An 18410-nucleotide genomic window follows, 5' to 3' on the forward strand; every position below is an offset into this window, starting at 1 on the left:
CCAGGTGCCCTGCCTCCCCTTACTGGGATGCCCATGCCGGGCGCGTCCAGGATGCAGAAGTCATCGTTGTCAGTGACCTCGCTCTCCTCCTCGCTACCCTCCGAGGAGCAGAAATCTAGGCCCACTTCCACAGAGGCAGGGGACAGGGTTGTAGGCGGGGGGGGACAGGGCTTGCCCCCAGCACCATTCTCCCCCGGGAACAGATAGACGGAAACGGGGGAGGCTTGGCGCAACTGCCCGGCCTCTCCTGGGAAGGGAGAGGGATGCAGGTGAGATGGGCCCCCAATGAGATACTCTTGTCACCCCAAATCAGCCCAATGGCCCCCCCAACCCAACATTTCTCCCCCCCCAACACAAATCAGCACCCAGCCCGACATTCCCCCGGCCAGCTGACCATCTGGGGAAGGGGGCAACACTCGTTTCTCTAGCCTCGCAGCAGGAGGGATGCAGCCAAATGCCAGCTGGCCTCCAACCCTCCCCCTGCCCCCGCTGGGCCCTGGGGCTCCCAAGGAGTTTAGGGGGGGGTGAGGGGACAGCCTGGTCCCTAGCCCCCAGGGCCTCACTGGCCCCCCTACCAGGCTCTGATGCCAGGTCCCTCAGGCTGCGGTCGGTGTCGATGAGGGCGTCAGTCAGGTCCCGCTGGTTAATGGTGGCCGACTCGGCGGGCAGGCAAGAGGGCAGCGAGGCCGGGCTCTCCGACAGCTGGGGGCCAACAAGAACCCGGGGGTGGGGGTGAGGGTGGGGTGTGTGTTATGTATGGAGTGGTGGGTTCCCAGGGGTTAGCACCGCCAGGGGACAGTGCCCCCTGCTGGACTGCCACTCTACGGCACAGTGCCCACCAGCACTGCACAGGGGCCCTGGGGTCAGCACGGACGGTGAGGGGAGCGCCTCCTGCTGAGCCCCCTCCCCGCCCCACTGCTGGGCCCCCTGCTGGGCCCCCTACCCTGCTCCCTGCCCCTCAGCGCCCCCTGCTAGGCCCCGCCATGACACTGGAGTCTGCACTGATTGCTAGGGGACAGCATCACCTACTGAGCTCCCGCCAGCTTCTGCTAACATAGGACTTTCCCTCACAGACGTTCCTGTCCACCCTCCCTGTGAGATCCCTGCATCCAGCCCAGATCTGGTGGTTGAGCTAGAGGGCAGCTTGGAGACAAACACCAGAGTCTTGATTTCAAGACCCCAAAGGCTGGAGCCCACCTCTCTTCCCTGCCTAAGTTGCTGCAATGGTGAATCTCCTCCCTGCTAAAAGGAAGTGTGCCTTATTTCTCATCTGATTCGTCCAGCTTCAGCTTCCAGCTGTCGGCTCTCCCTAGGGTAGGTCCTCCAGCCAAGCCCCCAACTGGCTCAACCCTGCCTAACTAAAACAACAAAAGACCTGATCACGTCCCCCATCCAGGCCCTGAACTGGCCTGACCCTGCTTAGCTAGAAATGAAACCGGTCCAGCCTTCTCTGCCTACCTGCACCTTCTGGCCAGCAATCTCCGTGGGACTGTCCTGCCGTGGGGGTGGGTGGAGGTCCCCGTGGTTGACCACGTACTGGATAAGGTTGGCCAGCATGGCGCAGGAGTCGGCACAGGTGTGGAGATGCACCACGTTGTTGGAGCAGCGCAGCTCGAACAGCGGCTGGGTCTGGGGTGGAGCGAGAGGGAGACAGCGCACGTCATAGGGGAGGGGAGATGTCTCCCAAGGGCCAGGGTGTCAGAGCAGACAGCACAGAGCTCCGGCGGGGAGGTGAGACAGCTTAGGTCGCGCAGGCTCAAAACGAAGTGAGGCAGCTTCGGAAACACCAGAAGCTGCACTGGAGAAGGCTCTTGCACCACAAGCTATAGTAACAGACAGGGAGGGCTGGGAAGTCACCAGCCTCCTGTTTGGCCACATGGATCATCCTCCCCACCCCACCCACAGTCCCCTCTTAATGGGGGAGTCCTTCCCAGGATTTACACTGCAGTTACCAGGACCACCTCCTCTCCCCCCCTTTTCCGGCTGGGCTGAGCCTCACCAGCTTCCCGCTGGCATTCCCCTTCCACGTGGTAATGACCAGTTCGAGCAGATCCACGTCCAGGACGCACACGTAATCTGAGGCCCAAGAGAAAAGAGATTCAGCCCAACTGGACTCCTGGGGTCTATTCCAGCTCTGGGAGGGGAGTGATGTGTAGTGGTTAGAGTGGGCGGGGAGAGGGGTTTGGGAGTCAGGACTCCTGGGTTCTACTCCAAGTTCTCTCTGTAATTTGTTGTCTGCCCACTCTTCTTTGTGCATTGATTTCCCTGCAGCAGTAACAGGCTGGGGGGAAGGTTAAATCCATTCAAATATTTAGGAAGCCCTTTGAAATCCACAAATGGAAGATTACGAAATAATACTGGGTGTCTTCTACAGAGCCCCCGACCGGTATGCTGGGCTATCAGTGCCGTACAGACACAGAGCTGGCTCTCCCATCCAAACACTGAGCCAGAGCAACCTGGCTTAGCTTGCAAGATCTGACAAGAGCCCAGCCTGAGAGGCTGTGGGGGCCCAACGCTGTAATGGGAGCCGCAGGTAACTGCGGGTTGGCAGTGCGAGGCGGCCGCCCAGAGCACAGCAGAAGTAAGAATACGCAGCCCGTCCAGCTCCTACCCTTCCGCAGATCGACCGTCTCCACATCGCATTTGTCAGACAGATAGATGGCAGAGTCATCCAGAATAAACCTGGGGGGAGGGGAGATGGAGTTAAACCCTGTCTACACAGGCTGCCCTCCCCAATAGACATACGCCAGCCGGGTTGAGTATACTCAAGATCTTGTCTGTCACTGTACAGTGTCCATGAATCCAAGGACCCCACGCAGCGCAACAGACAGCAGCAGGGCCCTCTGCCTGTGACATGGACCCCAACTCCCACCCTGAATACAGCAAGCAAGTGCCGGGGAGTGGCTGGCTCAAGGAACAGGACGCGGGTCCTTTCCACTCTAGAGGGCACCAGCCCCAAGATGGGAAGATAGGGAATGGCACATGGACCTTTCCCCTCTGCTCTGGCCCCACAGCAGTAGGGCTGGCTGGCTCATGAGGGCGGAGAATGGGCTATAGGGCTTCTATGGATGCTGGCTCAGGGGGCAGGGAATAGGACACAGGGCAGGGGGCCTGACCAGCTCAAGGTGGGGGGTTGGGAGTGTGTGCATGTGCGTCTGTTTCACTTGGAGCTGTGATCATGGTGGGGAGAAGCTGGGTGTCTGAGGGGGTCACAGATGGGTGTGCAGAGACCGTGCATGTTGGAGTGCACTTCGTGGGGTGATCACGTGTGGGGTGAGACTGCTGCAATGAAGGGGAGAGCGGGGGCACGTGTGCCTAGCCCAGTGGTTCACCGCTACCCCCTAAGTTACTGGAGGAGACGCAGGCAGAGAAATCGCTCCCGATTCCTTTGTACAGGGGTCCTCCGACCACATCCACCACCACGGCACCCAGGCACCTGTACGCTGACAAGAAGGTGGCTTCAGAGCTGCTGACCCCAACTTCTCCTACACTAGCCAGCACTTGCTTATCATGAGCAGGCCTAGCGGGAATGGGTCTCAAGGAGCCATGAGAATCTCAGTAGGGAGCCCCCTGAGCTCACCCCCCCGGAGAAGGGAGCAATCCTGGGCCGTCCCTCGCTGGAGGAAGCCTACCTGAGCAGGAAGATCGACGTATCCACGATGATGTTGCTGGACAAGGTGAAGGTCTCGGCGGTGATGAGCACGCGGACGGGGAGGTACAGGGGCCTGAAGGGCGAGAGGGACTTTACCATGCAGGATGGTAGAGACAGAACCAGTGCGGAGGGGGAAGGGATGAGCGGTCTAAGGGAACCTCCTCTCCCTAGCATAGCAGGGGGACAGACGATCCACAGCTACCCTTTGCTGGGTCCTTACTCCTGGCTCTGAAGCACGTAGTACTGGACAAAACACTGTACCCGACAGATGTCGATTCTAATCCTATCTAGCCAGTCCAAGGCTCCTGTCCCAGCTGAGACTATCTCACGGTGCCAGGGGCTCCCACCATCACATCCAGTCTCCGGGATGCCAAGAGAAGCAAGAGCAGACAGCAGAGACCAGGCCGTCAGGTTTTGCTTTAACAAAAAACCCCACTCACCTCTCAGAGCTGGGACAGAACCCAGGAGTCTGGATTCCCCCGGATCAGATCTACCCATGTAAGTTCTAGGTCTCTCCTGTTTTCCTATTGTGTAAACAGCCTAGGGCCTCTCCTATTTTACACCCATCCAGATGGGAAACCCCTTTTCCCCCACCCTGCCCTGCTCCCCTCAGTACCTGTAGTCAACCGCACAGCAGAAGAGGTGGGTGTGCAGCACCGTAATGACCGTTGGTGGGACAAAGCCCAGAATTGGATCGTCCAGTACATCCAGGAAGTCAATCAGCTGAAAGAGAGGGTGAGAGTGCGAGCAGGCGCACACCTGACTACAGATCTTCATGGGGGCAGAAAGGCCCACCCCCAACTCCCCAGCTGGAGAACCTCACCCAGGGACTAGCCCATCACCTGTGGTTGAACTAGGAGGATCTTCTTTACACGGAGAGGGTCAGACATACAGATCCAGCCCCGAATCTCAGCGTTCATTAAAAAAGGAGTCAGTTTCTAGGCCTCACAGCTACAGAGACAGACTCCCCGATGTGGCTGGAGGATGGCGTCTGTCTGAGTCTGCAGAGAGCCTGAGCCAGTGAGGGGGAGACATGGCAGCTGCAAGGAGTGAAAGTGACGCAGCGACCTACTCGTCTCAGAGCCGACCTTTCCACCTGACGCTCTCTCATGTGGCCCAGATCTCTACCATACTTATCCTCACAAACAGCCCTTGCCGGCAGGGCAGGAGTATTATCCTCCTGTTCAGATGGGCAAACTGAGGCACAGAGGGGCAAAGTGATTTGCTCAAGGACACCCGGCAGGCCAGTGGGGGCAGAGCTGGGAAGAGAAGCCAGGTCTCCTGCATCCCAGTCCAGGGCTCTAGCCACTAGACCACACTGCCTCACTCCACCGCCACTTTATAAAACAAGGCACAAAGACTCACACAGAGCCCAGGTCTCAAATGCCAGGCTAGTGCCCTAACCACTGGGCAGTCCTTCCTCTAGTTCAGATCAGCTGTTCCACTCTGACCATTGCAGCGGAAGAAAAAGGGTGAGGGTTTAATCCTTCAAGGGACGAGAACTGCCATAATTGAACAGGGAATCGGGCTCTGTCCAATGAATGAGTTCGACACCCTTCTTTGGGCACCAGGTCTTAAGTCCAAACCTCCCAAGCAATGAAGATTCAACCTGTCCCCTGGGAAAGCTCCCCACCTTGTTATCAGGCTGGAGATGGCCCAGCTTCCACTCCAGGCCCAAATCTCCCTCAACCCCATGGCTGTGACATTGCAGAGCTCCCTCTGCTATTCAGGCTCCCCCCCACCCAGGATGGGTGCTTCTGGCCCAGGCCGTACCTGCGTGTACCAGCTCTGATTGGTCAGTGCCATGTGATGTCGCATGGTGGCTCCCTCGAGCCTCAAGGTGACCAGGAACTCCTGGATTTGGGTGGCAAAAGGGGAGATTGGGGGTTCTGAACAGGAAGCGAAGATAAAAGGGGGGAGACTCCCCAGCCAGGGAAAGGGGGACGCAGTTTATGAACCACCTTATGACATCGCCCTCCCTTTCCCCAAACACACACCAGGGCCAGAGAGCTTCTAGCACCCCCACATGGGAATGCAGGGCTCTTCTGCTCATCCGACCCAGCGGGACCCCATACAGACCCATAGCCGTTCAGGCCAACTCGCCCCCACATGAGGCAGTGCACAGGGAGAGTCACGTCTGCTGATTCACCCCCATGCCAGATCAGAGCAGCCCTATTTGCTTCCACCCAGGACCGTCCTGGTGGCTCTGTGAGGTGGGGAAGGAGTGAGGGTGGGGGCAGGAAGGGACAGAGGAGATCCGACAGGGAAATATCCTCTGGGAACAGCCAAGTCAGATGAAAGTTGGATCTGAGACGTTTTAAAAGTTAAACAATAACTGCAGATCCCAGGAAGGGGGTGGTTTGGCTCTTATCCTGTGAGGAGACAGGGGAGCGGAGGGAGCCCTCCCAGCTGAACCCCCTCCTCCCCAATCCACTGGGGGGATGGAGACAAAATACCTTGATGTTCTTCTTCAAGTCCAGGTTGATGCGGATGGCGGCCGAGAGCATCTTGAGGGGCCTGTCCTTTCTGCCGCCCGCCAGCCCACTCAGCACCCCCTCCTCTGAGGAGTAGATGGTGGGGTGCAGCCCGTCAGGGGGGGTGAAGCTGGGCATCTCCAAACGACTGGCCAGGAAGTAGTCCTCTACCACAGCTGAACAGGACACAGAGCGCTTGTCTGGCTGGCTGTCAATCCATCCCTCCCACTAACTCCCTCCAACTGGGCCCCAGAGAACAGTGCCCTAGTGGCTAGAACACTGGACTGGGACTCGGAGAGCTGGGTTCTGTTCCCAGCTCTATCTTGGGTCACCCAGCAGGCCAGTGGAAGAGTCACTGCCCCTCTATCCCTCAGTTTCCCTCTGTGAAATGGGCTAACGAAACTGGCCTCCTTTGTCAACCACTGACAGCTCTGGATATGACCTAGGGATTAACAAGTCTTGCAGCTGCATCCCCGCCCTCTCCAGCATTGTTCTGTCTCCTTAAGACCCCACCCCACCCTAGATCTTCCCGTCCACTCTGCACTGCCACTGGGTGCAAGAGCCTCCTCCTCTGCAATCCCCACTGCAGGGAACTGCCTCCTAGCAGGCTTTATCCCAGCTGCCTCTTCGGCCCATTAGCTGCTCCCTCCTGCAGTCACCAGGGGTCGGGCACTGAGTGCAGCGCAGGCCCGGCCTGCTGGCCCTTTGGACTGGAGGGGCCAGGTGAAACTCCAGCTCCAAAGTGCTTCATCTGATCCATGGAGAGCAGTGAAGAAAGCAGTCTGGTCCAGAGTGCACTCGGCAGCCAGGGGATCTAGACTGACCGTGGTCCCCAGCCAGTTGCCCCAGTCAGTAAATGGAGATAGGTAGGAATCCATGGCTCAGTGGGAGAGTTGTGAAGAGAACCCCGGAGTCCCGGCTCCTAATCCCAACTCGCTCTAAACCACTGAATTCCCACTTCCCTCCCAGAGCGTCAAATGGAACCCAGGAGTCCTGGCTCCCAGCCCTGCCCCCCATTGCTTGAGCCATACCTTTATGGTAAAGGGTGACTCTCTCCGACTCTATGCAGAGGTAGCCGAGATCCTCCTGGCCCTTGTACTGGGACACGCTGAAGATGGTGCAGTTGTCCACATCCAGCACAATCTCTCCATGGGACTCATCCAGCTTCTTCCCTGCCTCGCTCTGAGGGGAAGGAGGAAGAGGGTCAGACGCCCCAGCGTGGACCGTTGCCCTTCTATCTTGAAGGGTCAGATGGCAAGACAGTCACCCAGCACTGAGATGCAGCAGCCTCCGGGGCTGGACGCAGGGCTATTCATACAGGGCTCCCCTCACCTGGGGCTGAGAGGCAGCCGTCTCTGAGGAAGGGTGTGGGGCTTATTTAAATAGCACCCAGCAACACTATGCAGTGGCGTGGTACAGTAGGGAAGAATGCAGTGTCGAAACAGATCTGCAGAGGGGGTTGAAGGTGGCGGGTGGGCCTCTGGAGAGGCAGAGAAGAAAGACCCAGGCTGGAATCTGGCCTGGCCGTTAGAAGGAGCGGCCCAGTTCTAGGGAAAAGTCGGAGCTCCCTATTGTGGTCCCTGCAGCACAACACCCCCCAGTGCCACACTGGGACCAGCAACGGCTGAGCAGGGAGGGCGCCTCCTGCTCTGCTCTGTGCAGCACACAGAGATCTCTCGTCCAAGCAGCGCCCCGGCCAGGCCCAGTCGAGCGGGAGCTCAGAGGAGACAGCCTGGCAGCGGCTCCCTGGGGGTCACCCTCACCTTGGCCTCACACAGAGCCGTCACCCTGCCCTTCAGGATAGTGACCACGGCCGAGAAATGGCTCTGCTGGCGCTGGCTCCGCTGTTCCCCCTTCCTCTGCTGAGCCACCGCCTCGTCCACCGAGTAGAAGTGAGAGTCCTCATCCTCAGAGTCCGAGTCTGATGGGGACAGGGAAGAGCGGGGGTAGTGGCAGCCCGCATCCCACATTGTGGAGAAACTGAGGCACGGAGGGGAAGGACTTGCCCAAGGTCATGTCAAAGCTGGGTATAGAACCCAGGAGTCCTGACTCCCAGCCCCCCAGACACCCTCCTACCTTCACAGAGCCTGGGACTGGACCCACAAGTCCCTTTCCTTACCCTGCATCCACCACACAGTACGCAACTGTGACGCTATCCCCACCCAGAACCCTTTGCTCCACGTTTCCATTAAAGCTTCACAGGTCCGTGCGGGTAACAGGAGCCGTTCCCCGGGGGTGGGGGAGGAGGAAGGGACCCAGCTCCTTACCCAGTTTAAAGGCAGACTTGCACATCTTGAAGTTGTCCTGCCAATACGCAGGAGGGGGCAGGTGGCTGGGATAGAAGGACATAGGCGCCCCCGCAGACCCGGAGGAGCAAAGCAGGGGGCTGGCTGGCTCCCACATCAGCAAGTCGTTATTTATCCTGGGGAAGGAAAGGAAAGATGCTTCAAGCTCCCAACGGCCTTTGCCTCCCCTAGCCCAGGAGCCCCTCAAAGCACCCCCAACCCTTCCCCAGGCCCCGGTTTGTTATGGACCAGCCCCCAAGATGCTGGGCTGTACTGACACAGAAGGAGAAGGTCCCTGCCTTAGACAGTTTCCCATCTATAGCAGTGCTGACAGGGCATCTCTAGGATGCTGCAGGGAACAAAATGGGCCATTCAATAGGTGCCGTCTCCTAATTTGCAGGTGGGGAAACAGAAGCACAGGAAGGGGATGCAGTTTGCCCAAGATCACACGGGACGGCCCAGCCCTGAGCAGATGATCTTGCCAACCTACAGCTCTTCTAACCCCCCCACACAGACGGAGCCAGACTCCACATGAGCCAGGCACTGCTGGGGCCCCCTTCTGCAGACGGAAGGTCAGAAGTCCAGGGGCCAGAGAGGATTCAGGGCCTGATGCTTCGAGGCTGCCCGGCCTGTGGTTGCTCTGGGCCAACCAGGATACCCAGCTAGATGCGCTCCCGGTACCTGTTATAGATGCTCTCGTAGAACTCCTTGCTAGGCAGGAAGATGTGGACACTGGGCAGGGTCACTTCTAGGGCCGACTGCGAGGCAGCCACCGTCTTGGCCTGGAACTCCGCCATCTCCTCAGGGTCTCCAGGGATCACCATCTTGGGGATAGCCCAACACAGGAGGGGTTAAAGACTTAAAGGGACAGGCACCTGCTTTGGCCCAATATCTACTAAATCAGAGGGTTGTCAACATGGGGGTTTCAATCCACATGACAGGGGGAGGTTGTGACCCTGACCTTTCCTTACTGGTTAATGGGAAGAGAGAGCCCAAGCTAGATGGGAAGGGGTCCAGGTACGAAAGAGGTTAAGAACCCCAATGGGGGTCCTTCCTCAGGATCACTCAGCCCATACCCTAGGTCCTCCCTGCTTTTTCCCTTCTGTCTTCGTGGGCAAAATGAGCCACCTGCCTCAAAGAGACCATTCAACCCTTTCCTGGCAGGATCAGACACTCTGGCAGAGGAAGGTGGCATTCTGTGCCCCCGCCCACAGCACTATTCCCTCCCCACTGAGAGCCATTTAGGGCCCTCTCCCCGCTTACCTCCTCTGTTTCATACATGGTCCTTTTGGAAGAGAAGGGGGAGGGGGAGGGTCGTCGCAACTCACAGGGGCTCTCCACCATTGACAGATCCAACTCCTCCACCTTGTCCATCGCCAAATCCCACTGGGATGGGCTGGGCGGGGGGTTCAGGGTCACCGTGATCCTGCCGCAGGGTGGAGGGGAGGGAAGAAAAAAAATAAATAAAAATAAGACGACAGTGTAGACCCCCACCCCACACAGAGCAACCAGCCCCCTTCTCAGATACAGCAGTGAAATCTTACCCCTAACACATCTGAGCTGCCCCCCACCCCAAACCTGTGCATCAACCGCAGGGGGCGCTCCATGAAACCAGAGGATGCATGATTGGATGACAGTTAGCCAGGATGTAGGTGGGGGAGGGAGCTGATGTGATGGGAGGGGTTCTGTCTGAGGGGACTGCTCCTTCCAGGGTGCACAGGGGCTGGGGGTGAGAGGGAATCAGCTCACCAACGCAGACTCACTTTGGGAAGAGATAGTTCTTGCCTGGTCCTTTGGCCGCAGGGTCAAGGGCTTTGCTCACCCGGATGCAGGGTACGGATAGCTTCTCACCATCTTCATACACACCTGCAATGAGAGTAGCTGGACTCAGTGCCCAGACAGCCCCCCTAGCCCCCTCCCAAACACTCCCTTCTACTCTACGCCAAGGAGGGCTTTGTAAAGGGGCTTGGGGAGAGAAGTCAAGATGCAGGACTCCTGGGTCCTATCCCCAGCTCTGGGAGCAGAGTGAGGTCTCAAGGATAGAGCACGGAGGAGAACAGGAATCAGGATTCTTGGGGTCTGTTTCAGGATCTCAGGGTCTAATGGTTAGAGCAGATGGGAGTGGCAACCAGGACTCCTGGGTTCTATTCCTGGATCTGGCAGAGAGGAGAGCAGCCTACTGGTTAGAATGAAGAATGGTGTCAGAATGGCTCTGGTAATAGCATACAGGTTTTTGTAGGCTCTACAAAAACAAGGAGGGATCCATTTAGAAGCCTCCCCCCTCCAATTTTACAGCAGGAGACCTGAGCCCAACGTTAAGTCAACCTGGGCTGAGGAGTTCCCGTGGGCCTCACGCCTTGTCCCTTCGGCCCCTCAGGCGAACAAGAAACCACCGGGCAGGTCGTTGGCAGCAGGGATACAACCCCGGACCTAGATCCAGAGCAGAGCTTGCCCAAGTCTACTATCCCAGAGGCTACGGCAGCGTCAGCCTCCATGGGGAACCCTGAACCCCCTTCAGGGCAGCCACAGACTTCCCAGGAGGTCTTGTAGCTCAGCCCTTCCCACGCTCACCATGCAGGTCACTGAAGGTCATCTCCAGCCGGGTAGGCTCCCGGGGCCCCACTGGCCCCACCTGCAGCTCCGTCTGCACCACCACCTCGCTCAGCTCCAGTCTCAGGCTCTCCTTGCGCACGGCTTTCTCCATCCAGGGCCGCCGCTCCAGCTCGGGCCGCAGATCCGGCACTGGGAACTGCAACCGCAGGGTGGCGTTGGGAGCCGCCAGCCGCAGGGTCGTGTGCCTCTCGGGGGCATGGGGAGACTCTGCCTGGCGCCCAGCCACAAGAGGGGCAGAGAGGAAAGAGTTAAAAGGGGCCTGGTCTGCCACTGGGTCTGCCCCCCATGCGGGCAGAAGCACCTCCTCCTCCACAGTCATCTGGGAACAGGCTTCCCCTACTGGCAGAGGTTCCATCCCCCACACTCACCACATGCACATCTGCATGGAGGCCAGGCCGTTGATCTTGTACAGATGTCGAGGCTGCCAGATGGAGGAGGGACCCAAGCCGGTCTAGGACACCCAGGTCCACATCAGAGTGGAACTCTGCCAGCTCTGCCAACAGCTCCGAGCTCCGCTTGGCCCCAGCCTTCTTGAGATTGCTCTGCAGGGAGAAACAGAGCCCTGGGAATGCCTCCCCAGCCCGAGGAGAGTGCTGCCCTATGCGGGGGGCTTCTACAGAGCACTAGAGAGTGAGGGGGCAGCACCTGAGCTTTCCCTCGGTGTCTGGGACTGTGCAGACTGTTGTATTATTATAGTGTCTCTTGTGATATTCTAGGGTCACCTAGGTCCACCTGCTTGGCTTCCCCTGCAGCTGATGCAGCCCCACCCAGTCTGGCTGTATAAGATCAGGTGTCCCTGCAGGGCCCAGCACATGAAACAGATCTACGGCCACTTAGCCACATGTCAGGTCAAGCCCACAGAGCGTGACTAAGAGCTTCTGCCACCCTCAGGCCAAGCCAATGGCACACCAACCGCAGGAGAGCTCCCTCTCCCCCACACCTGTTCCGACACATTGTTGAAAGGTGGGCATGTGGTTAAGGGAAAGGAACACTGATCCCAGGAGTGCTCCGATCACAGCAAGGCAGATAACCCAGCGCAACCACATCCCCCCACCTCCCTGCTGGGAGGGCCCAGTGCAACACCATCAAGCTGCAGCCTGGGATGGCTCCACTCCGAGATGCTTTTGTGTGGGGAGGGAGGGGAGAAGCAGCACAGCAATCGCACTGACTCTCAAGACGCCCTCCAGCCTCAGGCAGCGGCTCACCTTGGATGGCAGCCTCTCGGACTGCTTGTAGTGGATCTGGGCGCAGGGCCGGGCCGAGGAATTATAGGTGAAGGCACTGGGGTTCTTGAAGGTCATTAGCTGAAGAGAGAAGGGGTGGGGTGAAGATTTGCACAGCTGGTCCATACAGGAGCTGCTCAGTCAGTTTCCCCAGAAATAGATTCAAGCTGCCCCACCATCCACCCACCCTTCTATGGGGAGATGTTTCATCCCATCAGGTGCTGGCACAGGAGCTGTTGGGGACAGAAGGCTCAGGCGGCCTAGTCCCCTCCTAGCAATGGGCAGAATCATCAGGGACCCTCTCCTCCAGTCCATACAGTCTGTCCTCCAAGCCAGTCCAATGTGCCATGCAACAGGGCTGCTACGGTAACCAGTGGGGGAGTAAGGCTGCGTAAACTGATGAATCCCTTTCATTGTTTGTGATCGGGACAATCTGTGCGGATTGGACCTGCCATTCTGTGACAGAAACGGATCACGTCTGAGAAGCTCGTGAAGGGCCATTAACTCTGAATAACCCCCTCCCGGTGAGGCAGTGCGCCCCTGGCTGGACACTCCCCAGGCTGCTGTGTTTAGACCCATGGGCTTTAAGCTCCTGTTTGTCTGGGCAGACTTCAATCATCATCCCTTTCCTTGTTTTCTCTGCCACACTCCTTGGGCACAAACCATCTGATACCCCTCCACCGAAGTGAGATCCTGCAGCCCAGCTTCCCTAGGCCCCCGGTGCTGAATCCCGCCCACTCCCAGACACTTCAGTAGCTTACGCCGACCCTTTCCCAGAACTTCACCTGTGGGCAGGGCATGCTGGCTCATAGTTAAGGTTAAGATTTTGTCACGGTAATTTTTAGTAAGAGTCAGGGACAGGTCACAGGCAATAAACAAAAATTCACCGAAGCCCGTGACCTGTCCTTGACTTTTACTAAAAATAACTGAGACAAAATGGGGCTGACTGGGGGCATGAGAGCCGGAGCCCTACTGGGAGGGGGGAGGTCCAGCACCCACCAACACTGCAGCTCACAGCTCTGGGGTCCTCTACCACCCTGCTGGGCTGGTGGCTCAGAGCACTGGGTCCCCCCACAGCCCTAAGGCTGAAGCAGAAAATGTCAGGGAGGCCTCCGGAAGTCAAGGAATCCATGAAGTCCATAACAATCTTATCCTTTAACCCCTCGGGACACGTGACAATGCAAGCCAACAGACACAGACTTGCAGAAGGATTTCTGCAACCATCACTGTTCAGACGACACAAGAGATCTACAGATCCAGGTAGAACAGACGCCTACATGCCATTCTCTGCCTCAGTTTCCTCACAACTGGGGTGCTCTTTGTCATGGATGTTTAACCAGCCACACAGCAGGGCCAGAGGATGGAAAAGCCCAGCAAGGGGAGAGAGGCAGGAAAGAGGAGACAGAAGTGGCTTTCCGAAGCAACAGGCTCTCACCAAGGGGCCAGGCAGCTGCAGAACCAGCAGGCTGAGCAGGAGGGCCATGGCATCCCTGAACCCAAGAGACTCTCAGGAGCAGGCAGGGCTCTGAGGGAGGGGATTGTGTTCATGTGTTGGGTGCTCCTCCACAGATCTTCACTCTCTTCTGCTTCCCAAGAGCAGCGTGCGGACGGGGGTTGGGGAGGGGGGCTTAAGGAGCTCCTTGGTGAAGCCTGGGCTCCTTGCTTTAACTGCAACACGGGCCCCCAAGGGTTAAACTATCTACAACTGGAGGGCATACACGGTAGAGCTCTGGGAGAAGCATGCATAAGCTACTTTGGAGATGTGGGGTGACGGCCAGCACTGGTTCGGGGGCCCAGGGCAGCCGGGCTGCAGTGCCCCATCCCTCCAGGAGCAGAGCCAGAAAGGGAGTCTGCACCACAGGAGTGTGCTACCGAGGCCAGGACTGGAGGCAGCTCAGGCCCAGTGAGCTTAAAAACACAGGGGATTCAAAGGTTGGGTCCATGCACCAGCTTGGTGATTGGGGGCCCACTGGGGGGGTGACTCTGCCAGGGCTCTAACACCCCACCCAGCCCTGCCCTTTAGCCTCTGGATTAGGATCCCACAGGCCTAGCCCTGCCCAGGCATCAGCCTGGTCCAGCCTCCCCCCAACAACAGTAATTCCCCTCTCTCCTTGGGGTTCACACCCTTCTGAGCCATGCACATGGTTCTCCCACCCCACTCAGACAGAGCCAATGGAGAACTGATAGCAGGAATGCTCCCCACTCCCCCTAGGCAACGCCAACAGATTCCCCATAGCATAGCCAGCCCTTTCCCCAGGGCTCAGTGCACCATAACTGCAGGCTGAGGTCTAAGCCCCCCAAGTTGCCCCCCCAAAGCCAGGTCAGAAATGAGGAGGGCAGGAGAGCCATTCCTGGGTGCGGCTCTGCCATCTGCCCGCTATGCCTTACCTCAGTGTACTGAGGCTTCTGCTGCCGGCGCTCCGGGCTGGCGCTGGCCCACAGGCACTCCAGGATCTCCAGCATGCCGCAGCTCACCTCCGAGCTGAGCACGTGCAGGTTGCCGGCTGTTCTCTGCTGGTAGGTGACCTGTAGGGCTGCTCCAGTCAGCCTGGGGGCAGGAAGGCGGAGTCAGAGTCTGCAGTGGGAGGAGGGCGGCATTGCCAGCCCTGGTGCTGGGGCCCAGGCTGACCTCACAAGCTAAGCAGGCACAGGGACAGTCAGCACGTGGATGGGAGACCTACAGGAGTGAGGTGGGGGGTGCAGCACAAGGGGCGCTGTGCCACGAGGAGGAGGTGCTCTCCTCTCAGTCAGTGTTGGTCCCAGTACGGTGCTGGGGGCATTGTGATGCAGGAAGTGGGGTGGGAGGTGCCCTCCCCTGGCAATCAGCATTGGCCCCACCTCCCAATGTCCCAGCCCCAGGGAGATCATAGACCTAAAACATCCCGTCACCTGCCTCTGCACCGCTCCCCAGATTGGGGTAAGGAGCAGCCAGGGTGGATCCCAGGTCCCGCACCGGGGCAGGGAGCTGCACCCAGCCTACCTGAGATGACTGCAAGGACAGGCCTTCTCGAAGCCCTGGCGCAGGTGCCCAAAGTCCCGCCCACCGAAGGCAGCGTCTTTGAAGAAGGCCAACTCGGCAAAGAAGTGCTTGGCCAGCTGGGGAGGGGCAGGCGGGCTGGGGCACTGATGTGGGACCGTCAGGGTGAGGCCGCCCACGGTCACTCGGAGCAGCATCTCTGGCCGCAGGCTCTCCAGGGAGGGCAGCTGGGAGGCCTTGCCTGCAGCAGATCAGACAACTCGGATCAGATAGTCCGGGCAGCGAGACATTCCCCCTCCCCCCCCAGGCTAGTCCCAACACTAGCCATTAGCAAAGACCACCCTCCCTACAGCGGGGCTCACATCATGTCTCCCACACCCAACCCCGAGGGTGCTGGGAACCCTGCAAGGGCACTGTCCCTCCAAGCAGGCGATGCCCCGCTGCAGGTTGGCATTCATGGGCTGTGGCAGGAGCGAAGGGACAGGCTGGTGGGAGCCCTGGACCCCAGCACGTCACAGGGAGAAAGAGGTTGTAGTTTGACAGAGGTGGGGTCTTCCAAAGGGGAAGAGCCGGGGGGGGGGGGAAGAGGGAACAAGAGAAGAACCCAGTTGTGACTCCCAGGCCCCCGCCCACTCTAACCCACTAGAGCCCATTGCCCTCCCAGAGCTGGGATAGAACCCAGGAGTCCTGCCTCCCAGCCCCTGCTGATCAACCCCACCAAACCCCACTGTCCTCCCAGAGCTCCCTACCAAAGTGCAGCATGAACCCAGCCGGACGTCCCCCACTCACCTGGCAGTTTGCTCAGGCCCTGCAGGCCGGGGAGGGTCGCAGCAAAGGGGGATCGGCCATAGCGCCTGGGGCTGCTCAGGATCAGCTGCAGAGAGAGGCGGAGGTTAGGGATGTGGAGCCAGACAAGGTCTGGCGGCTTTGGGAACGGAGCAGGCACAGACAGCTCCAGGGGGCTGCGACTGGTTCTAGACGCGGGGAAGAGGGTAGCTAAGGGGGTGGGGAGGAGGAAACCGTGTCAGATGCTGCCAGCTATGCCCTCCCCACACACGTCCCCCCCACCAGCGAGTTCTCACCCCCGGTGCGAAGGAAGGCGGTTGCAGGGGGCAGGTGCTGTAGTCGCTGTGCACGGAGGAGTCGAGGTCGATGTCGGAGAGGTCGCTGACTGAGCGCACAGAGGTCACGCTGCTCGTCATGGCAGCCATGGAGAAGAACATCTCTGGAAGGCAAAAGAGGAGAAGAAAGGTTATGGGAGGGGGAGCCCCAGCAGAGGTATAGGCAGGCTGTTGTACTGGAGACAGGCAGCATGTGGGCAGGCACACCAGAAAGTGCTGCCCTAACGTAAGATTTCACACAGTAAGGGGGCTGCGGGTCAGGCCTGAGGGGCACCAGCAGAGCTGGGGGAAAGGGGAGCAGGGCTGGGATAACACAGGGGCTGTGGGTTAGGAATGAGGGGCACCAGCAGAGCTCAGGGGTTGTGAGTGGGTGAGTCCCGGACGGCAGAAGCACACGCTCTGGTTTTGTAGTGCACCAGTGTGTCATGTAATCCCTCTCGCCCTGCAGCAGGAGGGCCACACAAAGGATAAGAGACCTACTGCTGCTGCCGGCTCAAGGAAATCCTGCCTGAGCTCACGTGGGAGTGGCCTATGCTACTTCTGGAGCCCAAGGGCCCAAGATCCTAGTCTTGGCTCCCCAAGCAGGGTTTGGAGTGGGTGGATTTGTTTAACAGCTGAGTCTTCTCTGCAGCACACAGGCCACAATTTAGCCCAGAATCTAGCACTAACACCCCCCCCTCAGAGCCATCCCTAGGGTAGGGCAAATCGGGGCGACTGCCCCGGACCCGGCACTTTGGGGGGGTCCCATGCTTTGTGCCAGGACCGGACAGGAGGCGGGTGGCTGCAGCCCACGTCCCAGCTGGGAGCAGGGACCAGGCAGGAGGCGGGCAGCTGCCACCAGGGTCCTGGCTTCACCACAGGCCCCGCACTCCCCTAGGGACAGCCCTGCCCCTCCTACATGCACACACCTCAGTGCACCTAGCCCATTCATCACCTCTGTTCTCCAGACCCAGGAAGCTCTCCAACTCGTCAAGCCGGCCCGGCCCCAAGCCCTGGCCTCCATGTAGCTGTTGGCTCAAGTCCTGTTCAATCAGCTTCAGGTCCTCAGAGTCCAGTGGGCGGTTCTTGCTCAGCCTCTCCTGAAGGCCATTGGCTTCTGAGGAGGGAGGGAGGCGAGGAGGAGCCATGGGGGTTAGGAGACAACCCCTGGGTACCAGCTGGGGTAGCAGTGGGGAAAGAGGGGCTTGGGCTGGATTCCCGTGGCACATGGCTCGCCAGGCAGAGACAGCTGCTCCCCAGAGATAGCTCCCCAGGCCAAGGGCAGCACTGCAGCCTCCCGAGATCAAACAGCAGGAGTCAATCCAAGAGTCAGGAGACGTTGGAAAAGATCATGGGTTTGGTCCGGCTCTTGCTGCCCCACATTAGGTACGGTGATGGGCGGGGTGTGTGTGTGTGTGCGTGTGTGCGCGTGTGTGCGTGTGCGTGTGCGTGTGTGCGCGCTGCAGCAGGGGCCGCGCCTGCTCCTCCCCTGCCCACCAATTAATTCTGCCCCCTGCCCGTATGTCCAAGTCAAACCTGTTCCTCCAGCCCCTCCACCCCGTCCCATCCACCCTGCTCCTCACTTCAGCTCCTCCTGGGGTTCTCCAGCCCCCACTTCCCAGGCTGGCCATTGCAAGGAGGGAGGGAGGGAGAAGAGCCATCCTGAGCTCTCTCTGCTCCTCCTCTCCCCATAGCACCCCTAAGCCTTGCTCACGGAGGGGGAAGGACAGAGAACTCAACCCCTCAGCACAGCTCTTCTTCTCCGCCTCCCTTTGTGGGAGAATGGGTTCAGGCTGCTGAAGGAGGGGGAGAGAAAAAAAAAAAACTCTTCCTACAGCAACTCCGATTGGTTGTGCTGCCCCAGGAGGTGGGCAAGTGAGACAGGCAGCCAATCGGAAGGGACTTCCTCCAACCCTCCCCTGCAGGGCTCCCACGCTCCTGGAAGGGCTGAAGCGTCTGGCCCTCTGTCTCTGCCCCCAGGCTGGGCTGCCCAGCCAGCATCCGCCCCCGGCACAGCATGCGGAGAACCGGCAAGGGGCACCTGGTGCCCGGGCAGGCAGCTGAACTCCGAAAGCAGGGGCACAGG

General features: G+C 59.1%; 1 protein-coding gene across 4 annotated transcripts in view; it reads right to left on the reverse strand.

Moving 5' to 3' along the window:
• Window positions 1-18410, reverse strand: part of ATG2A (autophagy related 2A) — a 38523-nt gene that overhangs the window by 9154 nt on the left and 10959 nt on the right. For all 4 annotated transcript variants that reach the window (XR_010918929.1, XR_010918928.1, XM_067543928.1 and 1 more), the window contains exons 8-30: window positions 17280-17441; window positions 16307-16449; window positions 16014-16098; window positions 15228-15465; window positions 14636-14795; window positions 12230-12328; window positions 11393-11566; window positions 10983-11235; window positions 10175-10277; window positions 9675-9837; window positions 9093-9235; window positions 8394-8548; window positions 7890-8047; window positions 7158-7308; window positions 6109-6302; window positions 5426-5506; window positions 4269-4375; window positions 3633-3725; window positions 2612-2682; window positions 2000-2076; window positions 1459-1629; window positions 576-702; window positions 24-247 (exon numbers count right to left, since the gene is read on the reverse strand). Coding sequence is in view for 2 of the 4 variants with exons in the window: in XM_067543928.1 (XP_067400029.1) it covers window positions 24-247; window positions 576-702; window positions 1459-1629; window positions 2000-2076; window positions 2612-2682; window positions 3633-3725; window positions 4269-4375; window positions 5426-5506; window positions 6109-6302; window positions 7158-7308; window positions 7890-8047; window positions 8394-8548; window positions 9093-9235; window positions 9675-9837; window positions 10175-10277; window positions 10983-11235; window positions 11393-11566; window positions 12230-12328; window positions 14636-14795; window positions 15228-15465; window positions 16014-16098; window positions 16307-16449; window positions 17280-17441 (3332 nt within the window). In the remaining 2 variants the exon portion in view is untranslated. The remainder of the gene's footprint in view (window positions 1-23; window positions 248-575; window positions 703-1458; window positions 1630-1999; window positions 2077-2611; window positions 2683-3632; window positions 3726-4268; window positions 4376-5425; window positions 5507-6108; window positions 6303-7157; window positions 7309-7889; window positions 8048-8393; window positions 8549-9092; window positions 9236-9674; window positions 9838-10174; window positions 10278-10982; window positions 11236-11392; window positions 11567-12229; window positions 12329-14635; window positions 14796-15227; window positions 15466-16013; window positions 16099-16306; window positions 16450-17279; window positions 17442-18410) is intronic.

Source organism: Emydura macquarii, unplaced genomic scaffold (genome assembly GCF_026122565.2).
Source record: "Emydura macquarii macquarii isolate MOO-44397 ecotype Brisbane River unplaced genomic scaffold, CSIRO-AGI_Emac_v2 contig_968, whole genome shotgun sequence".
Lineage (NCBI taxonomy): Eukaryota > Metazoa > Chordata > Testudines > Chelidae > Emydura > Emydura macquarii.